The sequence below is a fragment of the Mirounga leonina genome, unplaced genomic scaffold (assembly GCF_011800145.1).
Source record: "Mirounga leonina isolate KUSES-001 unplaced genomic scaffold, KU_Mleo_1.0 Mir_115, whole genome shotgun sequence".
Lineage (NCBI taxonomy): Eukaryota > Metazoa > Chordata > Mammalia > Carnivora > Phocidae > Mirounga > Mirounga leonina.
The window spans coordinates 34,016,254-34,032,254 of record NW_023270268.1 but is presented as its reverse complement, the minus strand read 5'-3'; the positions used below and the strand labels follow the sequence as shown (position 1 = coordinate 34,032,254).

Below are 16,001 nucleotides of genomic sequence, written 5' to 3'. Positions count from 1 at the left end.
CGGTATCTGTGCCCGAGGCAGGCGCTGGGTGGGCAGTGCCCTAAATTAGGCTGGATTCAGTGGCAGGTTTAGAGGCATAGCACCCAAGGGGAGCCCAGATGCTTCGGAACAAAAGCTTTGCAAGTTCATGCTTATAAAGTAATGCTTTGGCCATGCTTCCCTTTTCCCTGCTGTTGCAGCTGCTATAAATGTTATCACAGGGGCACCTGGGGCGTTCAGTCGGTTAAGCGTCTGCCTTTGGTTCAGATCATGATCCCAGGGTCCTGGGATGGAGCCCTGAGTCGGGCTCCCTGCTGCTTCCCCTGCTTGTGCTCTCTCACTCTCTCTCTTAAATAAATTAAAAAAAATATTTAAGAAACAAAAATAAAATCACAAAATCTTCCTAAAAATCACCCTTGAAAACTTTTTTCCCCCTCAGAAACTAATCTAATACCCAAAGTTACTTTAAGAAAAAGTTAAAGAAGTCAATATGGCTATATAGAGAAATAATATTTATTGAGCTCAACTGTGTACCAGGCATGGTGTTACTCTCTCCTATATGCATTATGCAACATTTTCCAGAATGTTTTCTGTGGAAATAGCCCAGAATGATGTGCAAAATGTGGTCTTTTGGGAAACCCTAAGGACAATATATCCTACCAGTATATCTCCAATATTATGTTTGTATATGGACGATTCTTTTAAGTCCCATAGTAAAGAAACTGTTTATATTTCTTTGACTCAGTATATCTCAAAGTGTGGAATATATATGAATAGGTAATGCATGAGATGAATTTAGAAAGTGCATAAATGTAAGTTTTAAATTTTAATGGTTATATATATTTATTATGTAATACAACTGACAGATCAAACCTGTGACTGCACATATATTCTTCAGGACTCATTCATTCATTCATTTCACACACATTTACTGAGGACCAGTATTCTAGACACTGAGAATAGAGCAGTAAATAAAGTCCCTACTCTCAAAAATTTATATTTTATTGGGGAGCAACAAAAACTCAAACAAATAAACACACTGAACAAATATAAATATATGTTCAACAGTAAAAGGTAGAATAAAGAAAAAGAGTTGTTCAGGGGGACAGAATGATGGGGGGGTAACTAGTAGAGATGGTTTGGTCAGGGAAGACCTCTTTGATAAAGTTAACATTTGAGTGGAGAGGTACCCGAAGTGAGAATACATTTCTGAAGGAAGCACATTCTAGGCAGAGATAATACCAAATGCAAAGCCCCTGAGGTGGGAATATGCTTGGTTCCTGGTGAACTATTCAAAGTTTCAGGGCTGCAGACAAACCCCTGAAGGATGGTGCTTTTAAAAATTAAGATACAGGGTGCCTGGGTGGCTTAGTTGGTTAAGCGACTGCCTTCGGCTCAGGTCATGATCCTGGAGTCCCAGGATCGAGTCCCACATCAGGCTCCCTGCTCAGCAGGGAGTCTGCTTCTCCCTCTGACCCTCCTCCCTCTCATGCTCTCTGTCTCTCATTCTCTCTCTTGCAAATAAAAAAAAAAAAAATTAAAAATTAAGATACAATTAAAATACCATAATATTCACCCTTTTAAAGTACACAATTCAGTATATATACAAAGTTGTCGCTTTTTTTTTTTTTAAGTGATGATTTGGTACTGGTTCTGACCAAGATGGAGTAACAGGGACCAGATTTATCTTCTCGCCTCAAACCACCACAAATCAGACAAAATAACAGACATCCAAAGTAACAGACATCCACAGAACACACCCAACAATGGCAGAATACCCATTCTTTTTGTGTGCATATGGACTATTTAGCCAGAGAGACCAAGTCCTGGGTCATAAAACAAGCGTCCATGAGTTTTAAATAATTTAAATAATATACTGTATGTTCTCTGACACAATGAAAATAAAATAGAAACCAATGACAGAAGGATCTCTGGAAAATTCCTAAATACACTTGAAAACTAAATGTTTCTAAATAACCTATGGGTCAAAGATGATCTCAAAAGGGAAATTAGAAAGTATTTTGAACTGAATGGAAATGAAGATACAATGTATTAGAATAGGTGGGGTGCTGCTAAAGACGTAGTTGGGGGAATTTGTGGCACCAAACGAGTATCCTGGAAAAAAAGAAATGTTCCAGTCAGTGGCTTCAGCTTCCATTTTAAAAAGTTAGAGAAGAACAAATTAAATCCAAAGTAGGCAGACAAAAGGAAATAATGCAGGTAGGAGTGGCAAATCAATGGAGCCAAATGGGAAAAGTCAAAGGACTCAAGAGCTGGTTCTCTTTTGAAAATCAATGGCATTGCTCCATCTCTAACCTGCCTGATTAGGGAAAAGGGGGAAGGTACAAATTAACAACATCAGGAATGAGAGAGGCAACATCACTACGAACTCTACCGATATTAAGAAAATAATAAGAGAATATCACGAACATCTTTATGTCAATAAATTTGGTAACTTTGATGAACTGAACAACTTTTTGAAAGACACAAACTACCAAAACTCGCTGAAGAAGAAACAGATAACCTGAATAGCCCTACATTTATTAAAGGAATTGAATTTGAAGTTAAAAATTTTCTGACAGAGGAGACTCCAGCTTCAGATGTCCTCATAGGTGAATTCTACTAAACATTTAAGGAAGAAATAATACCAGTTTTGTTCAAACTCTTCCAGAAAACTGAAGAAGAGAGCATACGTCTCAATTCATTCTGTAAAGCCAACATTACTCAGACATGACAAGAAAACTACAGACCAATATAGCTCTCAAGAACATCAACTCAAAAATTCTAAACAAAATTTTAGCAAATCAAAGCCAACAATATATAAAAGGATAATACATCATGGCCAGGTGGGATTTATCCCAGGGATACAATGTTGGTTTAACATTAGAAAAATTAACGTGATTTGCCATATTGACATACTAAAAAAGAAATACCATCTGAGTATCTTAGTAGACACAGAAGAAGCATTTGACAAAAGCCAACATCCGCACCTCATAAAAATTCTCAGCAAACTAGAAATAGAAAGGAACTTCCCCAACCTGATAAAGGGAATGTATAAAAAACCTACAGCTAACATCATACTTAGTGCTGAAAGACTGAAAGAAAGCTTTCTTCTTAAGATCAAGAACAAGACAAGTATGTCTTTAGTCAGCAAAATAAGGCAAGAAAAAGAAACAGAAGCCACCCAGATCAGAAAGGAAGAAGTAAAACTATCTTTACTCATAGACGTGACCATCTCTGCAGAAAATCCAAAGGAATCTACAAAAAAGCCACTAGAATAAGTGAGTTTAGTAAGGTTGCAGGTTATAGTTAATATACAAAATGCTCCTGTATTTCTACATATTAGCAACAAAAATTGACAACTGAAATGAAAAACCAGTATCATTTATAATACAGATTGTAGATATAAATCTGACAAAATATGTAAAAGACCTATGCAAGAAAATCTGCAAAAACAACTGATGAGAGAATTAGAGAAGACCTAAAAATATGGAGAAATACAGTGTTCATGGGTTGGAAGGCTCAACATTGTTAGGATGTCAATTCTTCTCAAATCTATAGAGCTACAGATTTAACACAATCTCAGTCAAAATCTAAAATTTTTGAATTTAACTGATTCGAAAATTCACACGGAAATGCAAAGGACCTAGACGGGCCAAAGCAACGTTGAAAAAGAACAAAATTGGGGATTTAATGGGACATGATTTTAGGACTTATTATAAGGCTATAGTTATCAAGACAGTGTGGTATTGATGCTAAGAGAGACAGATCAAACAGAATATATGGGCAACTAATTTTCATCAAAGGTACAAAGGCAATTCAGTGGAGAAAGGACAACCTTTTCAACAAATAGTGCTGGAATAGTTGCATCTCCATATACAAACAAACAAAATAAAACTAAACTAAACTTTGTTCCATACCTCACACCATATACAACAGTTAACTCAGGGTGGATCATAAACCTAAATACAGAACCTAAAGCCATTAAACTGCTAGGAGAAAACTTCTGCGACCTTGGGTTAGGCAAATATTTTAGCCATGACACCAAAAGCACAATCCATAAAAGAACAAACTGATAAACGGGACTTCCTCAAAATTACAAACTCTAGTCTTTGAAAGACACAGTTAAGAGAATGAAAAACATGCCACAAACTGGAAGAAAACACTTGCAAATGACATAGCTGACAGAGGACTTCTATCCCAGTGGCTTTCCAAGCTCCCCTCCTACAATGACAGTCTACCCCTAATGGCTCTTTGTTTAAGAGACAGTATAAAGTCCTAACCAGTAAGAATCTGGAGCTGTGGTTTACTTTAGCTTCACCTGGAAGGCTTGTTAAAACACAGACTGCTGGGCTCCACCCTCAGAATCTCGGAATCAGTAGAGCCTGAGGGTTTTCATTTCTGATAAGCATCCTGGTAATGTTTAGGCTGCTGGCCTGATTACCACAATTTGAGAACTGCTCATCTAGACCAATTTAGACTAAACTTGAAACAAAGTCAAATGCAAGATTTTCCCTCCAAGTGAAAATAAACTATGCTCACTAAAAAATAATTTATCCCCCACCTTCTTTTTTATTAGCCGGAGACATCTGTAAATGCTAATCAGCGCTTCTGATCAGCAAGCAATAACAAACATGACATCACTGAGTTGGCATGATTCTAGCCTTGCCTCTTTGTTGAATACACATTTTGGTTTCCACAAAGCTGTTCAGAATTCACCCTGGAAAACATACACGGCCTTATACCAGCCATGTCACAATGACAACATGAAAGAAGCCATCCAGCCGCAGTGAAGCTCATCAACTTCCTTTGACCCTCCGTCTCCCCCCCACCCCCCTCCCCTCTCCGCCCACCCCCGTCCCCACCCACTACTTCCCCCCCATGCCCCCCCATTGTAGGGCTGCCATCTGGGTCTCACCGTCCAGGATGGCCCATTGATTGTCAATCTCTGTGTGTTTCAGGTAGGAGTCTTCGATGGTGGGGTCGTAGTCAGGCACAAAAATCTTCTGGAAAAACTGGATGGTGAGGGCACTCTTGCCCACACCCCCATCTCCCACCACCACCAGCTTGTACGTGGGGAGGTTGTCACTGGGGACGGCACTGGTTGCCATGTTTATGGTAGGTCAGACCTGGGGAGGCAAGACATGTGTAATGAGGCCGGGGGCTTTTTCCTTTCTGACCTTATAGAGTAATAAATACTCCCAATTATATATTGATTCAGTCATTCATTGAATACCAACTATGTGCCACACCTGGTCTTGGGGACACAGTACTACTAGACACCATGAGGTCTTTAACAAGTACAGCCAAAAGCCAGGTCAAAGAAGCATTTCTAGCACTAAAGTCTGCCCTATTCCCATACAGGTAAACATGTGGGTGCTAGTCCGAGTAGGGATGGCACCTTTTACATCAGCTCTGGCCACGGGCCTGCTGTGCCCAGAAGGATCTGAGGTTGCCTGAGCTAAGGGAAGGTTGGCCATAACAGCCTGGTGCGCCAGAGTTCAGGATCTCCGTGCACCCCGCCCCCCGCCCCCTGAATTTAGTGATTGTGGCTCCTTTCCCTCAGTCTCCTTGCCCTTTGTCATGCAGAAAGTTGTGCTGGAATCTCTTGGCATCTGGTCACCCCCTGTGTTAGCTGGGCGGGAGGAAGAGGAGGAGCAGGGCTAAGTTTTGTTTTAATGATGTTGAGTCCAGCTAAGGCAGTGGTTCTCAACCAGGGGCAATCCTGCCCCCCAGGGACATCTGCAATATCCGGAGATAATTTTGGTTGTTAAAACCAAGTGGGTGTTACTGGCATGCAGTCAGCAGAGGCCAAGGCTGTGGCTACACATCCTACAACGCACAGGGCATCCCCCACCACACAGAATTATCCACCCTAAGATGTCAATAGTGCTAATGAGCTAAGGGGACTAGGCAGGAGCCCGAAACGTGGGGCGAGGATTCTAAAGAATAATGAGCCTTAACAGATAAGGACTGATTGTGAAGAGGTGACAGCAGAGAAGCGAAGAGTGATCTTTGGAAGCAGCGTCATAAAGTGACAAGGAGGAGAGGGAGGCAGGGAGGCAGGGAGCGTGGACGGAGCGCTCAGCCCAGGGTTCTGGGCTGCTAACTGTGGACCCCGCCAGGGTGCCAGGGAGAACAATGCCCCCTCCTGCTATGGCGACACTCCCGGGTAGCAGGAGCACTGACCCGGTGCCAAGAGGGTGCAAGCTTGATCCTGCCTCACGGTACTAGAAAAGAATCTCTGCACAAGCTGGGAGGCAGAAAGGCATGGCGCAGGTGTGACGGGGACACTCAAGGGTGCGGACTGGGTGTCCTGCGTTCCTCGCTGCTGCTTGGGAAGGCCACGCCGAGCCATACCTTCCTTACCTAACAGATGAAAGGGCTGGATTTTCTTTTACAGTTATTGGCAGCCCTGAAAGAGTCCTCAGTTCTAGAGAGCAACAGAAAGGGTGTTCGACACAAGTGTGGGTTATGTGGCCACACTGATCTGCATGGGGCTGCGGGAGAGAGTCATTGCAAAAACGCTCTGCAGTTACTGAAGCTTGATGTTGACATTTAGGACTTCCCTGCATCCTGAGGAAGTATACGTGCTTGTATACACTGCGGGTGAGCATGTAAATCTGTCCCGACTGGACTGAGAATACACTCGCATAAATATATCGAAACTTAAAATGACATACCACCTCTCGAAGCTATCTGGTATATGAGGATTTATTCTAGGAAATAATCAGACAAGTGTACAAAGATGTAAAGAACAGGGGGAAAATGGAAATCACTTAAATGTTGCGGGGGAGTTAAAGAAAAAGTTATCTACACAATGCAATACTATGCAGCCATTAAAAAGGATGATAGTCCCTAACCTAGAAAAGTTTATATTATGCATGAAGAAAGCCCCAAACAGGCTGCAAAACCACAAGTACATATGATTGCACCTCCATGAATGAATCTATATGTCTAGATGTGGTTCTAGGCATAGAGAGGACTGGCAGATTTGGGGGCACTTTCTCAATTTTTCTCAACACTTGCTATAACAAGCTAATATTTTATATGTATACTGGGAAAGTTTAACAATATTAAAATATTCCCACCAATGGGAATAAAAGGCACAGCATAGGGAGCATAGTCAATGGTACTGTAACAGCAATGCATGGTGACAGATAGCTACATTTGTGGTGAGCGGAGCAGAACGTATAGAGTTGATGAATCACTATGTTGTACACCTGAAACTAATGTAACATTGTGTGTCGACTATCCTCAAATAAAAAAAAATTTTTTAATGTTCCCGCCAAATAAATGTTCCAGCTACCTGAAAATGTAGGACTCTGTGTCCTTCAGGTGGGGCTTTAAGCTCCTTTGGTGCAGGATATTGGGCCCAGGGGCCGGCTGCAGCCTCAGCTGTCTCCCTAAGAAGGGTAAAGGTGGGGACAAGTTGAGGCTTTGGCAAACTGAGATCTTCCACATGACAAGGGATGGTGGTCCAAAGGGGCCACAGGGCAGTTGGAAGGAAACAGAAATGCGGAGAGGAGGGCAAGGGCCAGCTCCCTCTCTCCTTCGCCTCTCAGGTCAGGGGATCGAGGTGTCAGCCCCTCCTTACCCGCCATCTTGGCCGAGGGTGGACAATGACACTGGGCCAGGGTGGGCGTGTTTGCCTGTGAGAGAGGCTGTTTCTAAAGCTCCCTTCCATTCTCTGCTGGCAGCGACATGAATAAAAAATACTCAGTGGGTGGGAAGATATCAAGAAGGAAAATTATTTCTCTTGATTTTCTTCTCAAAATGAAACAAGATAAGAAATCTCCACTAGTAAGTATGATAGAGGACATGAACTGAATCTCTGTGTTGGTACTCAGACCAGCCACAGCAGAATCACCTGGGGACCTGCTTGCCAAGCAAGGCAGCTGCCAGGAAACAGACGAGGGGCTCCTTCCCTTCACAGAGCTCCGCACTCAGGGGTTGAGCCCCTGAGAGATCACAGGCAGCCAACTCGGGGTTCCCTCCCAACCAAGACTCAATGGAAGCAGGTTAGAATGCACAGTTAGCACAAAAATTGGACCGGACCCCCCTTGGTGAAAAACGCTTTAGTGCTGCCCATCGCTGATGGGCCAAGTCCCGGCTCCTTCACTGGACATTCAAGGCTGTCACTGGTCACCATGCTGACCTCTCCAGTGGTAGCTATACCACAGCCTCTCACACTCTGCTCGCTCTCCCAGCCAGCTTTATGTTCGCCCAGTGTGCCCTGGGGTCACACCGAGTGCCCTGCAGACCCCTGGGAGAGCACATACCTCTTCACAGGTCAGGCCCGGGCCCAGGAATCACTTCCTATGGGAGGCACCTCCTTCTACTCTGCGCCCTGCAGTTCCTGGTGCAGAGGCCACCGGTATCCTTGAAACCGTCTACATTTAATGTGCACAGAAGGGCAGGGACGGCATCTCGTCCTCTCTGTATCGCCAAAGCCTGGCAGAGCATCAGCAGGGAGCAAAAGGCTAGCTGAAGGCATTTCTGAACCACTGTCAGACCACCTACCAGCCACAGCATTGGGCCTGACCATGGAGAGGGCCAAGAGGCAACCCTCCCAGCCTCCTTCTACCAAGTCAGACCAATCACACAGAAAAGCCCTTCTGGAAGCAAGCGTGGGCCCAGGAAGGAGAGAAGGTGTTGCACGGCCAAGAGAATGAGTCCAGACCAGGCCCCTCCCCCCAATTCATAAAGGCTCTTCTCCTGATGGACATGTTTTTCCAGGCTTTCAGCCTCCCCCCAAATAATCCCTGACTAAACAATGTCTTTGTAAGTGCGGAGGGCAGTCAAAATGCACCACACTCCTACAAAATAGGCTGGACTCGAGTGGTAAAGAGAAAGACTTTTTTTCAGTCACCACAGGCTATGACGAAAGACACCACAGGATAAAAAGTTGGTTGGTGGTTAAGGAGCAAACTGCTTACATTCACAAGACCCACCTCCTCTCTAGACTATTCAACTAGAAGATCAGAGATCTTTCTAGATCTTTTGGGAGATCATTCTAGAATTTCGGTTCTTTACTTTTTGGGGGTCTTGGATGGCCCCTTTGAGGTGGGAGGGTAGTATAAGGTGGACCTAGGGTCTCTCTTGAAAGTTCCCCCACCAGTTTTCGATGCTAGATACTCTCCCACAGACCAGGTGGGTGACCCTGCTGGGCAAGTTACTGTTCACAGCCTCAGTTTCCTATTTGTAAGATGGGACTGATTAGAAAATTATACTTTGCAGGACTGCTGCTCTAAGCATGAAATTAAAATGTATGAAATGTGCCCAGTTTAGAGAAGGTGCGCCAATGTTTGTTCCCGCGCCTTGTTTACTTTGTTCCCTGGAGAGACTCCCCCATCAGAAGTCCCGCTGCCACCTCAGCTCCAGGGCAGGCAGGCCTGTGTGGGAACGTCGCCCAACATTCAGAACGTCGTTTCCACGGGGAATGGCTCCGAGGTTCAGGCAGCCCCCTCCCCGCAGAAACCAACTTTTGGAAGAGCCGCCGCTGGGCGCGGGGGCGGCTGAGCGCTGGTTCCCACGGCAACCCCCGCTCCCGGCGCCCCTCCCTGTGCACCGGCAGCCCAGCCCCTCCCACAGGCTGGAAACTGTTCCCTCAAAGGCAGCGTCGCTGCTTGGACAATTTTAATCACACGTATACAAAAACTCCGGGCATCTTTAACCAGAGAAATAAACTTTTTTTGGCGGCTGTCTTTTGCTCCCTTCCTCTCTCAGGGTTAGCACCGTCTTGCGAGGTGTGAATTTTTGTTTCCTGAATGGCAGCTTCGTCTCCTCCGAGCAGCTCAGAAGCTCCGCCAGGACAGGAGCCACATCTCCTCATTCCCTTGCCTTTTACAGGGCCAGGCAGGGCCCAACACATGGGAGGCTCAGGGTCTATTCATTGACTGACTGCTGGATACTGCCCCAGGGCAGCCTTCTACCCAGCCAGCCCTCCCTTGGGCCAAGAAGCAGGAGGTGATGCTCTTAGGAGGTGCGGGGCTGGGTGGACAGATGACCCCAGAATAGCCTCTTCACCCAGCCATTTTCAAAGTATGCTGGGAGGGTTCTGAGACCTCCTGGGGACAGTCCTGTGCAAAGCCCCCCTTGGTTCTCACGGGGGGGGGGGGGGGGGGGGGGGGGGGGGGTGTCATTAATAGCCTGTGACTGCAGTTAGGCAGCTCGAGTTCCATTCGTGTCTCTGATATGGACTCCCTGTGTGACCTGGAACAAGTTTCTTAACTTCCAGGAGCCTGCTTCCCCATCTATAAAACAGGAGAATAGGACGCTCAAGAATGTGTGAGGTGCCAGTGAAAAAAACTGAAAAGCCCCAGTACGGGCGTATTTGCACTGATAGGCAAAGTAGTTGGTCCCCTGGTCTCCCTCCAACCAGGTAGACCCCAGTGATCTGGACCACTTGCCTGCCCCCATCGAAAGCCCTAAGAGCATCTGTACCACATAGGGCTGTTGCAGGACCCAATACAGCAACACATATAAATGCTTGGGAAAACAGAGCTCTAGCCCCCAAAACAGCAGTGCCCAGTGGCTATGATCCCTTACCAATGTGTTGCATTCTCCCAGATTCCCAGGTTCTAGGGCTTCTACAGAGCTTGTTTCCCAAAAGAATAGCCCCCAATACTGCCCATTTTTATTAGCAGGCCCATAAAAAAGAAATAGCTTTGCCTGCAGACATTGTCAAGGGGTTCATAGGCTCCCTGGCCCCTCCATGCACCCTATCCCCCCAACCAGCACACTTCCAAAGCAGTGTCAGACAGTCCTGGCCAGAAGAACTGATGCCCAGGAGAGGCTCCACAGCAATCACGCTCCCCACCATTCAGTGGCCATATGCAGTGGACTGGCTGGACACCAAAGGTCACGCTGGGAACGATCGCAACACATTGCCTTAAATTCTCTGGGTGATTAGTTTTACAGCATCACAGAGTTTTTCTTTGATTGTCATCGTGATTTCGCTAACCCACTGGGCACTCTTCATTCTTGTTGGTTGCGTCCCTCGCCCTGACTATAGGACCAAAGATTCTTGGAGTTGGGGCAGTGGCCAACCCAGAGCCTCACCCAAAGACGCTGCTAACTTTATTGAAAGTTTAGTTTTCACTGCTTTTTGCTTCTCTACTTCTGTACTAATTATTTTTAAAGATTCCTCCAATCCCAGCAGTTGAACTACAAGTTGTCTGGTAAATAAGGCTCGAAGAGAAAGGGACATATTCACTATTAATGCAGCTCTTGGGAGAGTGAATGGATTTTCAATCACATTGAGCTGAATCAGCTCTGGGAAGCTAATCTCATCTCCATGATGTCTGGGTGTGCCCAGCTCAGGGGGATGAGGACACACTGGGGGGAGCGACCCAACCCATGAGGAGGAAATGGCTCTGCATTCCAGGAGCTGCCCTTCCCTTCTGCACAATTCCCAGAAATGGGCAGCTTCCCCAGGGCAGCTGTCTTGCAGGCTGCGCAGAGATGGTGCCGTCCTGTCAGGGGTCTAGGCCACTCGCTATCCCCTAAGGCTTCACTCTCCACTCTCCCCTCCCCAAGACGTTGCTCCGACCCATTGTCTCACATCTCTGCTAATGCAAGCCCAGCTCTGTCACTGCACCACTCCACCCCTCAGGGAAGCGACCAGTGCATTCAGCTCACTCCATTATTAAGACTTCACCATCCACCCGATCATGGGTGTTATTTTATGCGATAAAGGGCTTTAAACACCACTGGTTTTAGATGGTGAGTATGTGGCAGGGGTGCTGCCCCTCCCATTCCCAAACCATGGCAGACATCATAATCGACCACTGTCCTCTTCCCTGCTCAGTCTTAGAACCCTTTGTAAGGCAGCACCTTGGCAGCTGGAAGCAGGTGACTGATCCATACAGGAAACTTGTGTGGCACCCCAGATCTAACCCACTACTCTCCGGGTTCCCTCGAAAACATGTCACTTACCGGCCATCCTGTTCTGTGGGAGAGTCTCAGGACCTTTAGGGGGAGCCTGCCTGGTTATCTCTGGAGAACTCTATGAGCTGAGTCTTGGGTTAATACGTCAGCCCCTGCTTTTCTACCCCCATCAAATCCAAACTCCTCTGCCGAGACCACACCTGGACTGCTAGCAGCAGGGCAGAAATGGTCAGACAGGGATCCAGAGATCCAGGCAAAGGCCAGTGCTGGACGTGAGCCAGTCGAGGGATGCAGTGCCCTTGGCCTTACTCACGACCCCCGAGGACCACGGACTTCCTCATATCACGACCGTTGACACTTGGGTCTTGCCCACTAGCTTGAGAGTGCCTCCTGACAGGGCCTGGAGCTTAGCCATTTAAGTCCCAGAACAGGTATGTGGAAATACTGCTGGAAGAGTTACAGGAGTGATCAGTGTTCAAGACAATGAACAATTCATTCATTCACGTAAGCGAACGGTCTGACGCTGTTGGAAGATTTTACCACATTAACTCACTTAGTTCTCACAACAGCCCTCTGGGGCATGCCTTTGATTATGCCCCATTTTACGGTTGAAGAAACTGAGACACAACAAAGTAAAATAACGCTTCTGAGGTCATCCAGCTCGAGAGGGGCAGCGCCAGGATCGGAAACCACGCCGCATGGCTCCAGAGCCCGTGGCCAGCCCATCGTACTGGGCATTTTCTCATCGCTGGCAAAATGGTGAGCGGGGGCAGAGTCAGGCCAGCCCAGAGGCAGCAGATCTGAGAGTGCTGCAAACAGGTCAGCAGTGAGCCAGGCAGGTGATGTCAGAGTCACAGAGACCTCCAAGGCCACATCCCTGCCCCTGTGGGGGAGGCATCCAGGGCAGATACTAGTCACTGGGAACAGACACGCCACCCCCATCCCAACTGGGACTCAGTCTGCCCAACAGGGCACAGGCCTTGTGCCGCCGCATGCTGCTGCCCCAAGGACCAGGGAGGAAGCTGGGGAGTCAGGCAACTGCCTAGCACGGTGGAAGCACCAGGCAGCTTTGAGACCCATGTTTCAGCCCCTCTGTTTGGGCCCCTCTCCACTGTGCTGGTTGCTGCCCCAGCCCCAGCCTGTCTCCTTGTGCCTGCACACCAGCTGCTCCCTGCCCAGCTTGGGGTTGGCCCCTCCCCTGGAACCCCTCATCAAGGAGCTTGAGCCACTGACTCAGCCTGCGACCTTAAGCAAGTTACTTATCTTCTGCACCTCAGTTTTCTCTTCTGTAAAAGCAGGGACAAGGACACCTGGGTGGCTCAGTCGGTTAAGCGTCTGCCTTCAGCTCAGGTCATGATCCCAGGGTCCTGGGATCGAGTCCCGCATCGGGCTCCCTGCTCAGTGGTGAGCCTGCTTCCCTTCTGCCTGCCGCTCCCCCTGCTTGTGTGCTCTCTCTCTGACAAATAAGTAAATAAAATCTTTAAAAAATAATAAAAGTAGGGAGAGCAGCATCATTTGCCGCCTGGTGGTTATGGCAGGCTGCACTGATTTGCCTGCCTGTGTGTGGCCCATAGTGAGTGCTCAGTACACTCAAGTTGTTACCATCACCAGCATTCTTCAAAATCCATCCTAAGCCTTCCTCCTGCAGGAAGCCCTCCTGTCTCTCCAGAGTCCTGCCTGAGCTCATGCCCTGTGAATGGGCTGGTTCCACAGGTAACAGCTCAACAGAATTTAGCCCTCACCACTCCTTCCTCAGTGTGCTCTCATGCTGTGTGTGGGCCTCAGCAACCCCCCCACCCAGTTCTGCCCTGGAGGGCAGCATTCACATCTTGGCCGACCCAATCCAATGGATCCCCAACTCTTTCTGCTGCCCGCAGTGCAGTTAACCAGGGAGAAAAGCCAGGGGAGACTGGATAACCTGCATGGGACAAACTCCAAGTCCTGCAGTAGCTCAGAGGAGAGGGAAGCAGACGGGGAAGGGTTTCAGGGTCAGGCGGGCACAGGAAAGTGATGCAGGCGGGCCGGCACGGGCACAAAGGCCCCAGGCACGACCCTGCACGGTGGCATTTAGTCTTCCAGTTTTACCAGCGGGGAGACAGAGGCAGAAATGTGAAGGCCTTTGCCCAGGGCAACAGCTTGGTAAAGGGGGAAGCTCAGACTTAGCGAGTAAAAACGAAAACTGCCCCACTCACCCCCCAGCTAGTCCAGGGCCTGGGAAGGTCTGAGGCTCTTGGAAACTGAGGGGTTAACGAGGGCGCCAGTGTCTCAGGGTCCACTCAGCCCTTCAGAACAATGCACCCCACTGGCATCTCCAGCTCCTGGGGTGCTGCCATCTGGCCCTCTCAGCCTCAGAGGTCCCACCCCAGCGCCGCCCCCCACCATGTCCCCATGTCCTACTGCCACTGGGAGGGTGGGAGTGACCTCAATCCAGGGGTGCGGGGCGTAGCTCCCTGGGTCACAGCTTCCTTCAGGGGCAGGTAGGGGCTCAAGAGGAAGAAGCAGCTTTATGTTTAAATTCTTACTCCCAGCCCTGGGGGCCTATTAATATTTTCCTAGTGCTGAGGCAGTCATGCCTGCAGGCAAGAATTCTCAGCCTTAGACAGGAGCCTGCATGTCCACCGGAAAAGCCACTCTGGCAGTCACCCCACCAGCGATGGGTGGCTTCTGGATACTCAGGTCCTTCAGACTCCCCAGAGCCTGGCAGGCCCCTGTCCCATTCTCTCCCCATTGTGATGCAGCTGTCTCCTCACAGCTCCCCCGGGGCTGTTCAGGCTCAACCCTTCACCACATGGACTCGGCCACTCCTCAACAACCAAACCCCCTCCAGACCCCTCGTCCCACCTTTCTGCCCTGGCACTCTTTCCCCTCTTCCTTCCCCTAGCAGCTCAAAAAACCCTTTACCTCAAATCCAAGGCCAAGGCCAAGGAGTCCGCTGCTCATGGCAGGTGCACTCAGTGGCTTGGCTCTGCCCTCTGCCTGCCCCCCCACCCCGCATCATCCTCCCACCGCTCTGGTGCTATCACCCCTCAGCCAGCCCCCGTGGGTGCCTGAAGCTCTCTCCCTGCTGCCCGGAGCATTCCAGGCCCTCCCTGAACTGCCCTCAGCACCGCTTGCCCCTCATGCAGCCTCTGCTCCTGATTCCTAGTATGGCGTCCTTGAGGACAGAGATGGTGCCTAATTTGTCAGGGGCTCCAGCCCCTACCAGGGCACCTCGGAGTCTGCCAATGAATGTTCTCTGCCTTTTCCCCTTTCCTCCACCTGTGAGAACATTCCCTCTCTGAGGAACAGCCTCCTGAAGTGCTCCCTTCCTCCCCAGCCCTCTCCTACCTTCCAGATCTCCTTCCACTCAGCCACCATGCTTGCGTCTGGGGAGTGCTGGCCAGGTGGCAGGGGGCAGCCAGGGGGCTTTGCAGCCATTAGGCCATTTGACTGACTCCTCACAGCTACCACACCAAGAAGGCACTGTTTAGCGCCTGTCAGTGATGAACCCTGATTTCATAGAGGTTCTGTGGCTTGTCCGTCTGCGAGTCTGACCACAAAGCTCCTAGCTCAGCTCCGTGGCCATTCCGCCTCTTCTCAGGAGCATGCCCCTCTACTCCTCCCCTCAAATCTAGGAGCTGGGAGTTATTTTCCCGTCACATTTCCCCACTAGGTTGGGGCAGGCAGGGGTCTGAGGGCTGGGCCCCATCTTCACTCTGCACTGCCGTGGCCTGGCCTGGCTTTGGCCACAAAGAGGTGTGAGATTAAAGGAGGTGAAAAGGACACTGAGGAGTAGCAGTAGCAGGGGTTACTCAGCCTGGAGACTTTCCAGGCTAGCAGTCTTTAGTGGGAGGGCACACGGCCCACCCGAGGAGTGTTCGGGACCCGGGGAGGTGAAGGGCAGAAAGGCACATTCAAAAACGACCACTGCTTTCATTCTATCATTTATATTCGATGTCAAACACAATTAATGAAAAACATAAAAATTTATTTGTTTGACCAACAGTGAGACAGAAACAGTCCAGGCTCCTGCCTGAGGTGGGGAGAGGCAAGCCAATCTCCATTTTAAAAGAATAACCAGACTGTAGAGAGCTGGGCTTGAGCAAAATAAAAGGGAAACTTCCTGAAAACGAGGTGGGCATGACAATGAG

The 16,001-nt window shown here is 48.5% G+C and overlaps 1 protein-coding gene across 9 annotated transcripts in view; it reads right to left on the bottom strand.

Moving 5' to 3' along the window:
- Positions 1-16,001, bottom strand: part of MRAS (muscle RAS oncogene homolog) — a 53,753-nt gene that overhangs the window by 25,496 nt on the left and 12,256 nt on the right. For 8 of the 9 annotated variants that reach the window (XR_004677536.1, XM_034995613.1, XM_034995604.1 and 5 more), the window contains exon 2: positions 4,898-5,108. Coding sequence is in view for 8 of the 9 variants with exons in the window: in XM_034995613.1 (XP_034851504.1) it covers positions 4,898-5,090 (193 nt within the window). In the remaining variant the exon portion in view is untranslated. Of the gene's footprint in view, positions 1-4,897; positions 5,109-7,288; positions 7,364-16,001 lie in introns of those variants that run through there. The other variant, XM_034995619.1, reaches the window with a different exon arrangement.